Source organism: Podarcis raffonei, chromosome Z (genome assembly GCF_027172205.1).
Source record: "Podarcis raffonei isolate rPodRaf1 chromosome Z, rPodRaf1.pri, whole genome shotgun sequence".
NCBI lineage: Eukaryota > Metazoa > Chordata > Lepidosauria > Squamata > Lacertidae > Podarcis > Podarcis raffonei.
In genome coordinates, this window is record NC_070621.1 from 12,944,829 (window position 1) to 12,961,338 (window position 16,510).

General features: G+C 42.4%; 1 protein-coding gene across 1 annotated transcript; it reads left to right on the forward strand.

The window, feature by feature from the left end:
* Positions 1-1,846: 1,846 nt before the first annotated feature.
* PPP6C (protein phosphatase 6 catalytic subunit) lies at positions 1,847-14,909 on the forward strand. The gene is made up of 7 exons (XM_053374373.1): positions 1,847-2,216; positions 5,599-5,694; positions 7,382-7,447; positions 11,064-11,205; positions 12,506-12,585; positions 12,732-12,941; positions 14,512-14,909. The coding sequence occupies exons 1-7, from the start codon at positions 2,142-2,144 to the stop codon at positions 14,758-14,760; spliced, it is 918 nt and encodes a 305-aa protein (XP_053230348.1). The 5' UTR covers positions 1,847-2,141; the 3' UTR covers positions 14,761-14,909.
* The last annotated feature ends 1,601 nt before the right edge of the window (positions 14,910-16,510 follow it).

Sequence of the window (16,510 nt, forward strand, 5' to 3'; positions counted from 1 at the left end):
GTAACCTGAAGCGTCTGTAACCTGAAGCGTCTGTAACCCGAGGTACCACTGTAAAAGATACTTTAATGACTGCAGTTTCTGGATGAAACATGAGGGAAGCCCCATATAGAGTGCATTGTAGTTATCTGGTCTTGACAGAATTGGTTGACAGCTCTCAGGATCTTTGGGTTACAAATGATTTGTGGCACATCAGCCACCATCCCTTGTTTAAAAATATTTGTTTCTTTCATCCAGTTAAGTCCTCTTTGCTGCAGTCTAGGAAAAGCCTCACTTTTTCCTCTCAGCACCTATAAGTTAGTTTAGCCCATCCTCAGATATGATTAATCTGTGGCATAGCCAGTTCTGGAACACTGCACTTACAAAAAGAAATAACAAAAAAGATTAGAAGAATAGGAACACCAGTTGCCAAGAACAGTTTTATTTCATATCTTATTCTTTGGCGATCACTCGTAGCCGAGTAAGATTGTTTTCCATGAACATGATTTTAACAGTGAGTCCGTAAGTGACTATGGAGGCCAATTCTGGATCCACACATCCTTCCACAGTGGGGACATAGGTTTCTGGGCGGGAGTTGATCACAGTGAGGGTTTGCCAAGCATTCCTTCCTCTTAGCACGTTTCTCCCTTTCATCCTGAGTCTGAGTCTCTTCAAAGCCCATGGCACCTTTGGTAAAGGCTGTTCTCCAATTGCAGCACTTGCAGGCTAGTGTTTCCCAGTTGTTGGTGTCTATACTACATTTTTAAAGATTTGCCTTGAGAGAATCTTTAAAACTTTTTTGTTGACCACCAGCATTCCTCTTTCCATTTTAAAGTTCAGAATAGAGTAGTTGCTTTGGAAGAAGATAATCAGGCATCAGAACAACATGAGCTGTCCAACGAAGTTGATGCTGAAGAATCATTGCTTCGGCACTGGTGCTCTTTGCTTCTTCCACTACACTGGCATTAGTTCACCTGTCTTCCCAAGTGATGTGCAGTTCATCCCCGGACACATGGTTGATGGAATCTTTCAAGGAGTTGGAGATGGCGTTTCTAAGTGGTCCATGTTTCACAAGCATACAGTAAGGTTGGTAGTACAGTAGCTTTGTAAACAAGCATTTTGGTTTCCCTGCAAATTTCCTGGTCCTCAAACACTGCACTTCAATTGGTAGAAAGCTGGACTCGCAGAGCTCAAGTGATGCTGGATTTCGGCATCTATGTTGGCTCTTGTAAGGGATAACTGCCCATATACACCCCAGAGAAAACATGACTGGAACCTGCTCACAACACACATGTAACCCTGTGGAGGTTATTACCTGGCGTAAACTGCATTTTATGTACAATATTCATATATGCACACAAACACATACATACTGCAGATCTCATTTAACTAATGTACTAGGCACATTTTTATATAATTGGACTGATGAAATGTGAATCAACCTTTAGATGAATTTGCGTGTGTGTCTCCTGTATTGTGTTCTTGTATTCTGGCTCCCAGCCTCTTAAGCGAGATGAGCACGCAACCCCAGAGTCGGTCATGACTGGCCCGTACGGGCAGGGGTACCTTTACCTTTTATTCTGGCTTTTTATAAATATAACAAAGAATTGCTGGGTGGGGGAGGTAAACAAAGGCAAAAGAGCACCGTCTGACACCCACTTTACATCCCGACCTCCCTGTGGCGTTGAGCTATAGGTTTTGCGCCAGACTACGAATCCCAGAATGCAATGGGGTTGGGATTCACCTCAGAGCGCTGTAGGAGGAAGAAGCCGGTAGTCGTCTTCAATCTTATCGGAAATCAGTCTCCCGACGTCGAGTTTCGAACCTCCAGCGGAAGTGGGTCCCCTCGTTTCCGGTTTGGGTTCCCTCCCGCCGTGGGAGGGGAGGGAGCGAGAGGAAGAGAGAAGGAGGCGTTCTTGCGTCCTCCTTACTTTTTGCTTTCGCTTATTTATTTATTTATTTTAAGGGACATTCGCCCTTTTTTCATCCGGAAATTCGAGGGATTGGGTTTCCCGCTTCACCATCAGGAATTGCCGTGTCCTCGCTTCCAGCCCTCTCTCTCTTCTTACCTCGCACCCTCCTCCTCCTCCTCCTCTTCTCTCTCTCTCTTTTCCCCCTCTTTTCCTACCTCCCACCTTCTCCCCCGAGAAAGCTGCCCTCCCAAAATGGCGCCTTTGGACTTGGACAAGTATGTGGAGATTGCGCGGCTTTGCAAGTACCTGCCCGAGAACGACCTCAAGGTAAGAGGAGATGGGGAGGCTGGGTCTTAGGAGGGGCAGGGGGCGGGTGGGGACCCCTTCTCCCCTCTCTTTCCACGTAGGGCTCTCCTTGAGCTTCCGCTTTCACGGAAGCCGCCCCAGCGCGTAGAGGCAACACGGGCACCCGCTGAAACACTTTAATCAGTGGTCCCCCAATTAGCTAATTACTGCGCACCCCTATTTTTTAAAAGCCAAGCCATGGACCCCCTACTTTCGCATCCCTAATAAGCAAATCATTTTAGGTATAATTAAAAATATCCGTAAAATTTGTAATATTACAACAAAAAATGGCAAAGACTTAGTTGTGGGGGGGAGGAGACAAATTTAATTTTATTAATGTATAGTACAATTAACAAATTATGACATGTCTAGCAGCTACTAAACCTTAATTTTATTTATTTGTTTGTTTGCTTGCTTGCTTCCTTGCCGTTCATCTGGCTTGGTTGCCCCAGCCACTTGGGGCGGCTCCCAACAAAACACTAAACCTAAATGTGATGGGAGAAATCATGTCTCTTTTGCCCCCCCCCCAATTTCCTTCCATGTTCAGTTCAATATTGCCTACTTTTATTCTCAAATCTGGTTCAACATCAAGCCAATTTCTAGATATTTCAAAGCTTTTTCAACTAACTTCTTATAATTAGCAAAAACCTTCACCCAGAATTGGTTGTCTACATTCTTTGAAAAATGATTGTAATGAATCATCACTAGTCACGTCAACAAGTGCATCTTGCTCTTCTGCTGATACAGCCTAGGACTTGCCGATCAGAAGGTCGGTGGTTCAAATCCCTGCTACGGGGTGAGCTCCTGTTGCTCGGTCCCTACTCCTGCCAACCTAGCAGTTCGAAAGCACGTCAAAGTGCAAGTAGATATATAGGTACCGCTCCAGCAAGAAGGTAAATGGCGTTTCTGTGCGCTGCTCTGGTTCGCCAGAAGCAGCTTAGTCATGCTGGCCACATGATCTGGAAGCTGTACGCTGGCTCCCTCGGCCAGATGAGCGCCGCAACCCCAGAGTTGGCCACAACTGGACCTAATGGTCAGGGGTCCCTTTACCTATACTTGTAATGCCTAATAAAGATTTGGCGAAGAAGAAGTAGGTGTACATCACATTCAAAAGGATTCTATAGCCATGAGTTTTCAGGATTTGATACAGAGAAGTAATCTCTGAAGCTAGTCACTAAATCATGCAGGTGCTCAGTGGTGTAATAGTTACTTCTGGTATCAATTTTTTGTCGGTAGCCTCTAGAAATGTCTCCAGTGTTGGAATATTAGTGAGGCTACCATCTTCTCAGCTTGCCCATAACCATAATTTTTAAATCATTGCCTCAATCTTATCTTCAACGTAAAAAATATTCACATCACTACCCTAGAAGCTTGTGTTGAGAGTGTTTACGTGAAACCGTCTGCTAAGTAGTCTACCATACACAACTGCGCAAAGTTGTTAAACTGATCACATGGAAATTTTGAGTCCGTCAGAAAAAATCATACTGCATCACGTAATTCAAAGAATCGCTGTAAGTCTGGACCCTTCAAATGAGAGTCTGTTTTATATAATCAGACATATCATATATGCTTCATTTCACAGTGTTGTTCAAAAGAGGTACAGTGGTACCTCGGTTTAAGAACAGTCCTGTTTACGAACAATTCGGTTTACAAAACTCCGCAAAACCGGAAGTAGTGTCCTGGTTTGCAAACTTTACCTCGGTCTAAGAATGGAATCTGAATGGTGGAAGGGCACCGGCGGCGGGAGGCCTCATTAGGGAAAGCGCGCCTCTGTTTAAGGATGGTTTTGGTTTAAGAACGGAGTTCCGGAACAGATTAAGTTTGTATACTGAGATACCAATGTACTGTGTTGATTTCCTTAGCTGCAGACTCACCAAGTACTCATTTGCATATAGCTGGCCCTATAGTATGAGCCTTTCCTGCTTTGGCAATGATTCTTGTCATATCGTAAGAAGCTAAGGTTGATTCTCCTGAGTGGTCACACCAGAGTTTTTCCTATGGCTTTTTGCCCCTTCAACTGCAAGTTTGATCTTGAAAAAAATCTATTGGTTTGTTTTTTGTAGTGGTTGTGTTTTGTCTCCAAATGGCATTGAAGCGTAGCAGGCGTCATAGATTAATTAGCCAGAAGATCGTCATCATTGTACTTACGGATTTTTGTTTTTTTTCTGTGATTGAGATATGAGATATAACACTAGTAGACGTGCTGACACTAAGCATACTGGGAAGTATCCACAGAATTAACAGTACTAATGGGTGGCACCACCTGAGAGTCTTTTGTTTCCTGCTCTGTAGTACTCATTGGTCTTTTCAAAGATCCCATCTTTTATCATGAATTTGTTTTTTACTGGTTGTTTTTCTGTAAAAAATTACACAAAACATATTGTTACAAAAGCTGGGTGCCACCCACTCTCTGCTGAGCCAGTCTTCCCAAGATGGCTCTTTCTTCCCAGAACACCTGTTCCTATCACCTCATGCCCAGTTACCCTGGGAACCTTCTGTCTGCCCAGGTCCAAAATACCTCCTAGATGGGCCATCAACACCTTTTGTCTTGTAAATCCCTCAGGTTTTACTCAGGTGAGGCCTTGGTTTGGAAGGAAGCTTAGCTTGTACTTTTCCACTGGCCCCGTGGTAACCCGGAAGTACCGGAAAGGGTTACTTCCGGGTTTTGCCGCATGTGCAGACGCGCAAAATGACGTCATGCGCAGAAGCGGCGAATCATGACCTGCGCACATTGTGAACCCTCATTGTGAATCCATTGTTTTCAAGAGGTCAATTTATGTTTGATCTGCTGTTATCTTCCTTTTGCCACCTATTGAAATTTGAGAGTTCTGAGAAAAGTAGATAAAATCTGGGATAACTGGCTCTTTCACAGATCAGAAGCCTTTAATTAACAGGAAATAAAATCACAGTTGGATTAACTGCTGAGATGTGTGACCTAATTTCCTAGAGGAAGTAAGAGTTTCCACCAGGTAAACTGGAAGGACAGTTTTGTAGAGGATTTTTATTTACAAACTACAGTTGTCTAGATGGTTGAACAGTGTTCTCCAAGCTACTAACATGAGTTTGACCAAACTGAGGGAGGCAGTGGAATACAGGAGTGCCTGGTGTGCACTGGTCCATGGGGTCATGAAGAGTCGGACATGACTAAACGACGACAACAACACCACCACCACAGTTGTCTATAGACAGCTGCTTAAAGTTCCTGTGGGTTAGTAACTTCAATGTACATGTTTACAAAGCTGACCCTTTCACAAGTTTCTGGTTTGACATGGTCATAACCTTGTTAGCTGGCTATGTGCCATTGTGATGACCATAATGCAGAGAAATCCTGTATTAATGACCAAAATGCACTCTCTCTTTGTAGCGCTTGTGTGACTACGTCTGTGACCTTCTTCTAGAAGAATCTAATGTGCAGCCAGTGTCTACACCAGTTACAGTCTGCGGTGACATACATGGACAGGTGGAGTTTTATATGGATTGTTCCTTTGATGCTATACCCTCCAAGAATAAAGGATTGACACTTGCAAACAATCTTTTGCATTGTAAAAGAATGTGCAAGTATTCACTAGGGGGACATGGAAACAGCAATGCAATATCCCTCCCTTTTTTATACCTTGAAAGAAAATGTTTTTGTTGTCATTTGTTCATAATGATAATACTATACATTCCACAAAATTCAGAAGTGACGGTTGGTTGAGTGTACTCAAGAGCAAAGTGTGTTAATTTTCTGGAAGTAAGCATGATCTATTCATTTCTTTCCCCCTACAAACAAGTAATCCAGCTTTGCAGAATGGGGACTCAGCTGCATAGCTGCAAATGAAATATTTTAAGTGTGTTGTAAAGACATTAGATGGCAATGGGTGAGCTATGGCAAATTCAATATATTTTTCAAAACTTTTTTTTTTAAATGCATTTTTACAGCGTTTTTTTATATGTGTGTAGATTCCACCTGAGTTGACGCCTTGAATCATTTTCTGAATAACCAGGCTACATAGTTTTGGTTCTTGGCCTTTAGACTGCAGTTAATTGAACTGCTTAACATTAACAGGAGTATTATCCCTGAAGCCTCTAATACAGAAGTAATTCTGTTCAAAGGTTATAGATATTGTGCCCAGAGGAAGCTGGCAGGATTAAATCAAAGGCTTCCTTTAGATCAGCACTCTTGTAGTAAAACCAATGGTGCTGCTTATGATTTGCATTGCAAGATTTAAAAAATAGAGAAACAGAGTTCTTGCAGTGATGCCATGTTACAAAGTTATGGCAGTATTTCGTTGTGGGTGGTGCATTTGCAGTGCTTTAGAAGTGATAGTCTAGGTGTACTTTGCAAGAACTAAATGTTGTTCAAGAGGTTGGGCGTGGTAGAGAGAGCATCACTTAGTGATGCGTGGAATACTTATTTCCTCCCAATGCACCATTGAAACCATAAAACAAATATTAACATTAGTTTTTGAAAGCAGTACCAAGGCCCATAATTAAACACAGAATATTTATCAGGAATAGTTCAGGTATTGTCTGCCTTGCACTGATTCAGCATCAAACAGTTTAGGTAAACCCCAGGATCAAGCTGGTAGTAGCATTTTAGCTGTTTGAATGTGAGATTCTAACACTTGAACGTCCCCTAACACACCTATGTCTGTCCAGTCTGTGCCTTTTCTTCAGATGCCTTTCAGAGCCACCTGTTTTTTAAAAAACTGAAAGTTCATAACTTTTGGGACGTTTTAAGTCATTTGGGTTTAACACAGAATGTTTTTTTTAAAAAAAATATTTTCAGAGTTTCAAAAAAAAAATTTTTTTACACACACACTTGTTTACATTAAACCATAGTCCATATCAGTACCTTTATGGGGTTCCCTGAACCCCCTGATTTCCCCCCACCCCTCTCTTGGCTTCCAAAATTTATCTTCCTTTTTAAACTGCATCTAATGACATTTATCCAAATTATTATACTGTACTTCATTTTTATCCTTTGTCATTTTAAATTACAAGTGCTTTATCAATCCTGCTAGAGTTTTTACAATTTTTCCAGTGTTCTTTAATATACTGTATTCTATAAAGTTATGCCATTCTTTGTTGAATTTGTTATCCTCTTGGTTTATCACACAATGTTAATGATACAAGCCTTCCCTCCTTTTGTTTTTGTGTTCCAGTTTTATGATTTATGTGAATTGTTCAGAACTGGAGGTCAGGTTCCTGACACAAACTATATATTTATGGTATGTACAAATTAAATTCTAAAAATAACTAGCATGTTTTTTAATGTAGTGCATCCATGACTTGGTAAAGCAGGGAGCTCTGTGTATGTTTTAATTTGGGTCCTGTTTCCTTGCTTGCTGTGTCTTGCCTCTGCTTTTTTTCTCTCTTTACCATCTCAGAAAATATAATCTAATTAAGGAAGGCTTGGACTGAAGTGCTTGATTGCTCATGTTCCTGAAATTTCAAACCTTTGCTCAGCGCTGTGCAAAACTGGTAGAAGTAGAAAATGGTTCAAATTCTATTCAGGGCAATGAGGAAGAGATTTGTTTCTTTGTGAGGGGGTATCTTATTATTATTGATGCAACTTTCATTATTGTGGGAATTCCTACTTTGCATGAATCAGTTACTTGAGATAGGAGAGGTTCTGAATATGAACAGAACATTTGAAATGTATTTTATATGAGCCATAGTAGAAGGGCTGAGGTTGTGGTTTTCTGCAAGTACAGTTTTTTTAACCGTCATGCTCCTAGAACTTGTGAGGGGCCATAGCTCAGTGTTAGAGCACATGCTTAATACATCAAAGGTCCTACATCAGAATTAAAATTTGCTCATGCTCATAAGAAATATATTGGAAAACAAAAAGAAATAACTCCTAGCAGTGCCGGGTTTATAACATAGAACACAACTACTTTATAATATGATCACAGGATATCCAGAAAGTATAAAACAAAACAGCTACATAAGAACATGAATCATTCCCAAAATATAATTATAAACGAGCCTCATAGTACCTTAGGTATGAATACAAAGTCATCGGTATGAGCTTTCTTTTGCTGGGTAATCTTATTTATATTAGGCCTAATTTGAGGCACGCTCATTTTATCAGTAGTGTGGTATAGTGGTTAAGAGCAATAGACTCGTAATCAGGTGTCCGTCTCCGCTCCTCCACATGCGGTTTCTGGGTGACCTTGGGCTAGTCTCACTGCTTTGGAGTCTCTCAGTCTCACAGTTTGTTGTGGAGGAGGAAGGGAAAGGAGAATGTTAGGCTCTTTGAGACTCCACTTCGGGTAGTAATAATGCGAGATATCAAATCCGAACTCTTCCTCTTCTTAACAGCACAGAGAATCCTTTCTCTTTTATGATCTTTCGTATTTGTCAGAGTTGAAAATCCCTGTTCCCAACAATATGTCAAGGAGAACTGTAAAAGAATAGTCAATACTATTCTCCTGCACAATTATGGATCTCAGTTAGGATGGTCCTCAGTAGCACTTGATGCTCTTGCTTTGAAAAGATATCTTTCCATATCCTTCAGCTAAAATAAAATATTTTCATACTATACTATGCTGCACAACACTGAAATGTTTAGTGTCCTTTAGTCAAATGTTGATTGTCCTTTAGTCTACCTAAAGGTAGACTACACCCTTTGAGAACTACTGTCCTAGATTCAATCATTGTCACCCCCTGTTATCATTCATTATTTGAATTCATTGCCCACCCTTCACCAGCAGGTTCTAGGACAGCAAGTTAAAATTCAGAATTAAAAACAGTTAAAACAGATTGGGGTCACAGAAATAGAACAATTTCCAAAAATGCACATTTCAGTTGTCAAACACCAAGGTAAAGAAGTGTTCATCAGTCACTGAAAACTGTATGGTGAAGAAGCCAAATGCATCTCTCTGGGGAATAGGCCTGGGCTATTTTGTGATAGATAGTTGAAAACCAGTTTAATAACAACTGGTTCAAAATATTTGCCCTGATGATAAAACTTATGAAGCCAAGCCAGAATGCTTTTGTCTGTTGTTCCGACGGGTCAGCTCCACCCGCCTCCTGCAGGGGGCAGCAAACCACAGAGCAGCCGTAGACTGGGAACTTCCTCTGGCGCCAACACCATTAATTTCCACTTCTAGGCATGCTGGTAGGTGCTCTGATCGGCATTCTGCCATGGGGTTATTCCAAGTTTAGAAAATAAATAAATAAACCTTGCACCACTTAAGCCTCTTCTTTCCCAAGTTTCCTGCTACAGTGGTAGCTCGGGTTACATACCTTATTTTTTCGCCCTATAGGACGCACTTTTTTCCCTCCAAAAATGAAGGGGAAATGTGTGTGCGTCCTATGGGGCGAATGCAGGTTTTTGCTGAAGCCTGGAGAGCGAGAGGGGTCGGTGCGCACCGACCCCTCTCGCTCTCCAGGCTTCAGGAGAGCCCCACCGCCAGCCCCACAAGCTCGGGGGACAGCGGGGAGGCGGAACGCCGCCATCCCGCTGTCCCCTGACTTGGTTAGAAGGCTGGCGGGGGGCAGAAGCCTGCTCCTCCCCGTCGCCAGCCCCGCAAACTCGGGGGACAGCGGGGAGGCGCAGCGTACCTTTCCCGCTGTCCCCAGACTTGGTTAGAAGGCTGGCGGGGGGGAGAAGCCTGCTCCTTCCCGTCGCCAGCCCCGCAAACTCCTGACCTGGTTTGGAGGCTGGTGGAGGGCTTCCCCCTCCCCCAGCCCCTCAAGCTCCCAGAGCAATGCCAAAGCTGCACGCAGCTTCGGCATGGCTCTGGGTCCCGTTCTGGGGGCTGGGGGAGGGGGAAGCTCGGGCTTGCGGAGAGCTTCCTGTTCTGGGAGCTAGGGGCGGGGAAGCTCGGGGGGAATAATTTTTCCCCTTTATTCCCCCCCCCCCCAATCTAGGTGCGTCCTATGGGCTGGTGCGTCCTATAGGGCGAAAAATACGGTATGCTTCAGGTTACATACGCTTCAAGTTACAGACTCCGCTAACCCAGAAATAGTGCTTCAGGTTAAGAACTTTGCTTCAGGATGAGAACAGAAATCGTGCTCCAGCGGCGCAGCGGCAGCAGGAGGCCCCATTAGCTAAAGTGGTGCTTCAGGTTAAGAACAGTTTCAGGTTAAGTACGGACCTCCGGAACGAATTAAGTACTTAACCTGAGGTACCACTGTATTTTTCTTTCTCCACACGCCACCCGTGTGTGTCTGCTTTCCCTTTCTCTCTTTCTCTGTGTGCTTGCTTGTGTCTCCCCCCTTGTTGTGCCTGCCTGCGTGTGCCTTCGAGGAAGCCCCTACGCCCACATGAGCTGAAGTGGTATGGGCGCTTGCTCATCTGTAGGGCTGGGCAAGGTATCTCAGCTGCTTCTTCCTTGCCTAAGGTGGGAAGAAGCAGCCAAGATACATTTCAGATATTATGATATATTATTATATCACAGTATTTAGCTGCTGATGCATCACAATGCTGAAAACCAGATATTGCCCAGCCCTATTGGGGAGGAAATTCCACAATTTGGGGGCTGCCCCAGTTAAAAAAAAGTACCTGGTCTACTGACTCCTCTGAAGGGGATTGCTTGTTTTTATAATAGTATGTAAGCTGTTTTACTATCCCTCCTTTTCTTTTTTCTTTAATTGTATAATTATGTCGCTGTGTTGTGCCCTGGGACCTTAAAGGCAAAGTGTGGATAAACAGTCCAATCAATCAATCAATCAATCAATAAGCAAGCAAGCAAGCAAGCAAGCAAGCAGAGGCTAGCAGCCCAGTCCTATGCATATTTAGTCTGATACAAGTGCCTCAGAGTTCAAGTGCATGTAACATTGCAGCCTGAGTGTCTCATGTCATGCAGTATAGTAAAATGTTGTTTAACTTTTCAGGGTGACTTTGTAGACAGAGGCTATTATAGCCTTGAGACGTTTACCTATCTTCTTGCCCTAAAAGCAAAATGGCCTGATCGCATCACACTTTTACGTGGGAATCATGAGAGCAGACAGATAACTCAAGTGTATGGATTTTATGGTAAGTTCTCTTCCTACCCTACCTTCAGTTTCATAGTTATAATCAACATAAGCCCGTGATGAGTTGGCTTGTCCTCTTAGAAGCTGTAGAACAAGGGTGGTGAAGCCTCTGGCTCAGGGACCAGATGTGGCCTCCAAGCCTCTCATGTTTGGACCTTAAGACTCACCCCAGGCCATCCAGCTAACCTTCCCTGCTTCACATCCTTATTGAGCCTTCTTGCCTGTCCTTTAACACTAACAATAATTATTGCTTGTCTGGATGGAGGATAGAGAGGGGTGTGTTAATGTGTGCAGAAACTAGCCTCCTGTACAAAAGTAAACAAACAACCTTAATTGCTCCACCTTCTTTTGCCTCTTGATTCCACCCATCACTGGCTGTGGCTGCTGCAACTTTGCCAGATGTGAATGTGATCCTTGGGCTGAAAAAGGCCTTGACTCTTGGGCTGAAAAAGTCCCTGGCCCTTCCTGTAGAGTTTGGAACATTTTTAGAAGGATTGTGAACAAGGGGTTTGTTGTTAAAACAAGCATAAGCTTCTGCTTTATAATGTAGGAAGCTGTCCTTAGAATCTTAGAGTGATGCGTAGTGCTAAGATCTAGAAATAGAGATTCTGTGTTAGTGTTCCTCACAATATATTTTGAAGTGTACCTACCCACCCAAAGAATCCTGGGAATTGTTGTTTGTTAAGGCTGCTGGGAATTGCTGTTCTGAGGAGTAAACTATAGTTCCCAGGATTCTGGCGGGGAATGAACAGTGCTTTAAAAATATGTTGTAATATGGACAACTGATTTGACCTGTATCTGCAACTGTGTGTGAAGGAAGAATATGGCTTAATTAGATTTGTCTAATGGAGTATTGGATTCGAAATGGAGCAGGTTGTTTGTGGGCATGCTGAGTGATGCTGGGCATGCAATACTATTTAATATACTTTTTGAAAAAGAAATATCTTTCGAAGTCTCACAATTGATGTAAAAATCATGTTCATCTGCTCGTTGAACATTTCTTTCTTCATGATAGATTTAAATGATTACACATTTTTTCAAGTTATTCAAGAAATGTGAACCAGTTAGGATAAAACTTTTAAAGTAGCTAAATCTGTTTTATAAGGTTGTGAATATAATGAATTTTGGATGCAACCCAAATTAAATGAGTGATTAGGTGAACAGATAATGCTGGGTTTTCAGTCAACATGGGAGCTCCTATCTCCGCTGTTGTTCCTACAACCCGTCTAGTTTAGTCTGAGAAATTATGATCACTAAAACATTATTCTCTTCACTCTTTCCCCTACTTCTTTCTCCAATAGATGAATGCCAAACCAAATATGGTAATGCTAATGCCTGGAGATACTGCACCAAAGTTTTTGACATGCTCACAGTAGCAGCGGTAAGGGGTTTCTTTTAAGTGAATAACAAGTGACTTTCTGTCTCTGTTTCTCTAATTATACATTTACCAAAGGTGTTTTTTTTTTTTTTAATTTCAGGATTGTGGTCCTAATAACATCTCCGCCTTCTGTCTTTTTTCCCTTCAAGTTAATAGATGAGCAAATCCTCTGTGTACATGGGGGCCTGTCTCCAGACATAAAAACACTGGACCAGATTCGGACTATCGAGCGCAACCAAGAGATCCCACACAAAGGAGCTTTTTGTGACCTTGTTTGGTCTGACCCAGAAGATGTGGACACCTGGGCCATAAGTCCCCGAGGTGCAGGCTGGCTGTTTGGGGCAAAAGTCACAAATGAGGTAAGAAAACCCAGTTTCCCAACCATGTCTCTGGCAGTGACTCTGGCCTGCAATCAGAAAGTATTGCCCGAGAAAGAGAAATGATGGGGAGTTTAAGACGGTGTTTCCCTCAGAGAACAGGTTTGCGTTTTAGGAACAGTTTCATTTTATGATTCTGCTTTTGCTTCACACAACTGTTGCATTTGATATCCTGTTACTTGCACGAGGCAAGTTAAGATTGGGCATGCCCATTCCATCTTATTCATGTTGCTGGGGGTACAAGTGCTAATAGTACTATTATTTTTATTATATCCCACCTGTTCTCCAAAGAGGTCAGGGTTACTGACATATGTGGTTCTCCCCCTCCTGATTTAATCCCCACCCAGAGCCAGTGTGGTCTAGTGGTTAAGAGCGGTAGTCTCGTAATCTGGGGAACCGGGTTCGCTTCCCCACTCCTCCACATGCAGCTGCTGGGTGACCTTGGGCCAGTCACACTTCTTTGAAGTCTCTCAGCCCCACTCACCTCACAGAGTGTTTGTTGTGGGTGAGGAAGGGAAAGGAGAATGTTTGCCGCTTTGAGACTCCTTAAAGGGAGTGAAAGGCGGGATATCAAATCCAAACTCTTCTTCTTCTATAAAGGGATGCGGGTGGCGCTGTGGGTTAAACCACAGAGCCTAGGACTTGCCGATCAGGAGGTTGGCGGTTCGAATCCCTGCGATGGGGTGAGCTCCCATTGCTCGGTCCCAGCTCCTGCCAACCTAGCAGTTCAAAAGCACGTCAAAGTGCAAGTAGATAAATAGGTACTGCTCCGGTGGGAAGGTAAATGGCATTTTCGTGCACTGCTGTGGTTCGCCAGAAGCAGCTTAGTCATGCTGGCCACATGACCCAGAAGCTGTATGCCGGCTCCCTTGGCCAATAAAGCGAGATGAGCGCCGTAACCCTAGAGTTGGCCACGACTGAACCTAATGGTCAGGGGTCCCTTTACTTTTACCTTTACAGCCCTATGAGGTAGGTTAAGGTGAGAGGCTGTGACCCACCCAAAGGCACCCAGTGAGCTTCATGGCTGAGTGGGTATTCAAACTCCCATCTTCTAGGTTCTTTTCCAACACACTGCTATATAGTATAAATCTTGTGTTCGGGGATATTTTATTGGAAAATACGACACTGGTGTAGGATGTCTGGATACAGTAATCAAAATGGTTGCACTTCATGTTACTTCATATTGAAAGTGCCTTAGTGCTGTGTCACTGCTGCCTGGTTTTGTTAACATATTCTTAAAGATTGCGTTCGGCTTTCAGGATCACATTTTAAAAGCATCAAGTCTTAAGGAGAAACTGAGAGTTTAAGGGGAGAGAACAAGAGAGTATTTGAAAGGAGACTTTAGGATGAGAGAAAGAACATCGCCGCCGCCTGCTCTGTGTCTTTGTGCTGGGCTTCTGTAGTGTTGCCATGGCTCCTTGTCAGTGGAATAGAATGTGTGTGCGTCCGTGCATGTGTGTGTGTGTGTGTGTGTGTGTGCACACTACCTCCAACATTTTTACTGTAAATATTTTCCTTAACTTCCTTCCTTATTTTTTTGTTTACACCTTAGTTTGTCCATATCAACAACTTAAAGCTCATCTGCCGAGCCCACCAGCTGGTGCACGAAGGTTATAAATTTATGTTTGATGAGAAGTTGGTCACAGTGTGGTCTGCTCCGAACTACTGCTATCGCTGTGGAAATATTGCCTCAATCATGGTCTTTAAAGATGTAAATACAAGGGAACCAAAGCTCTTCCGTGCAGTTCCAGACTCAGAACGTGTGATCCCCCCAAGAACAACCACACCGTATTTCCTCTGAGATGTGGCTTTGCCCTTTTCTTTTGTGACATACCCTTTTAGCACTTTGCTGCTGAAATGCTGCCTCTTGCCTTTTATATACTTAAATTATCTAAATGTGTTGTATATTGTCAATAGGGGTGCATATTTAAATCTCTCTCCCTCCTCTTATCCCTACCTTACCTTACTTGCCAGCTTTTGAAATGTCTCTGAGCACCCACCTACCTGTTTTGTAGTACTTGTGATTTTTTTTTTTAGTTCAGTTCTTTTTTTTCCTTTTCAAAAAATAGGAACATGCATTTTCCCTTTAATTAAATAAATCTGAACAGCAAAACATCAGAACTAGTCTGATCTTTCATTCAAGGGGTTGACTTTGGGGAGGCTATTGTTTTTAATAAGCTTTTAAAAATTTCAGCAGCAAAGTTGTATTTGGTGTGCATGATGGGACTGTCCGAGCCCTGCTAGTGAATACATTTCCAAGATGTAAAAAAAACATCCTGGTTTGTATTTTGCTTTGTCAGCATAAATAAATGGTGTTAATGGCTGCCCCTGATCTCCCTCCACCCGTTGCTTTATTTTTTTAGAATTTAAACTAAAATGCAAAACCTCGTACAGGTAAACGAATTTGTACAACGAAATAATTGTTCTGATTTTTCTCAGATACTTTGTCTTTTTAATAAAGTCATAACTCAGTCTCTAGGTTAAGCATTCAAAATAAAGCCCTACATTGTTGATGTGAATTCATGTCTTTTCATTCTCCCCACCCTCTTTTCACAAAGAAATCTCACATGTGTGGTGATGGTTTGATTGATAGAATGTTTGGATTCTGCTAATACAGGACTTCCTTTTCCTTAGCTAAATTTCCACATAGCAGCCCCTGATTTTCAGGTGTGTCAGAGCTATCAGTTGTACAAGGAAGTAAACAACTTTTAATAAGAAAAAGTGATACCTAGGCATTTGTGTTCCTAGATGTTTTAAATTATATGGCCCACAGAAGGATCTGACTTGGTTGCATATTATGTATAGTAGTAATATCATGCAACCAAGTCAGACCCTTCTGTGGGCCATATAATTTAAAACATTTAGGAGTTATAAAACTGAAAGTTGTGATATAGTTGAATGAGTTGAACTACTGAAAAGCAATGAGACTCGCACCATGCGTGCTTAATACAAGCATTAGATGCATTAATCTCAGTTCACCTGTCCCAACTAAGTGCGGGGCCCTTTTGTCACCTGATGTAAATTTCAGCTTTGGAGTGTGGCTGGTACTGTTATTTAGTACATAAACTGTTCCCTTGACACTGCCTTCTAATCAGGTATTTCTGATACACCAAAATGTTTGCTTCCAAGCACCAGAATACAACTGGGTTGCTTTCATTTGGAGAGCTTGTCTAAAACATTTGGTAGAAATACTTCTATGCCGGAGTTTGCTTTTGTTTCAATCGTGTGCTTTTTGCTCTCACTGGAGAATGCCCACACTTTCGATTTCCAATTTCCTCCTTGTTAATAGCCTTTCCTGGTATCACATCAGTAGATGTTCAAATTCAACCAAGATACAAGTATTCAAGCACACAGTATAAATATTCACTTTATATTGCTTTTACAAATATTTTTCAAATGACAAAGTTACCTTAGCTACACCAAATCCACTAATTCTACAAATGTGGTCAAGCTGTTTTTGCAGATGGACCAACTCCTCTTTCATAAGTCGGTTTTTATGGTTACCTTGACACTGCCTATTTATGTGTGTGACCTTTTGCTTCTCTGCTGTA

Bases quoted from the DNA above. Each gene is read 5' to 3' on its own strand.
- PPP6C (XM_053374373.1), top strand. From the start codon at position 2,142: ATGGCGCCTTTGGACTTGGACAAGTATGTGGAGATTGCGCGGCTTTGC. The intron at 7,448-11,063 runs GTATGTACAAAT...TTAACTTTTCAG, and splicing joins ACACAAACTATATATTTATG to GGTGACTTTGTAGACAGAGG. The intron at 12,942-14,511 runs GTAAGAAAACCC...TTTACACCTTAG, and splicing joins GGGCAAAAGTCACAAATGAG to TTTGTCCATATCAACAACTT.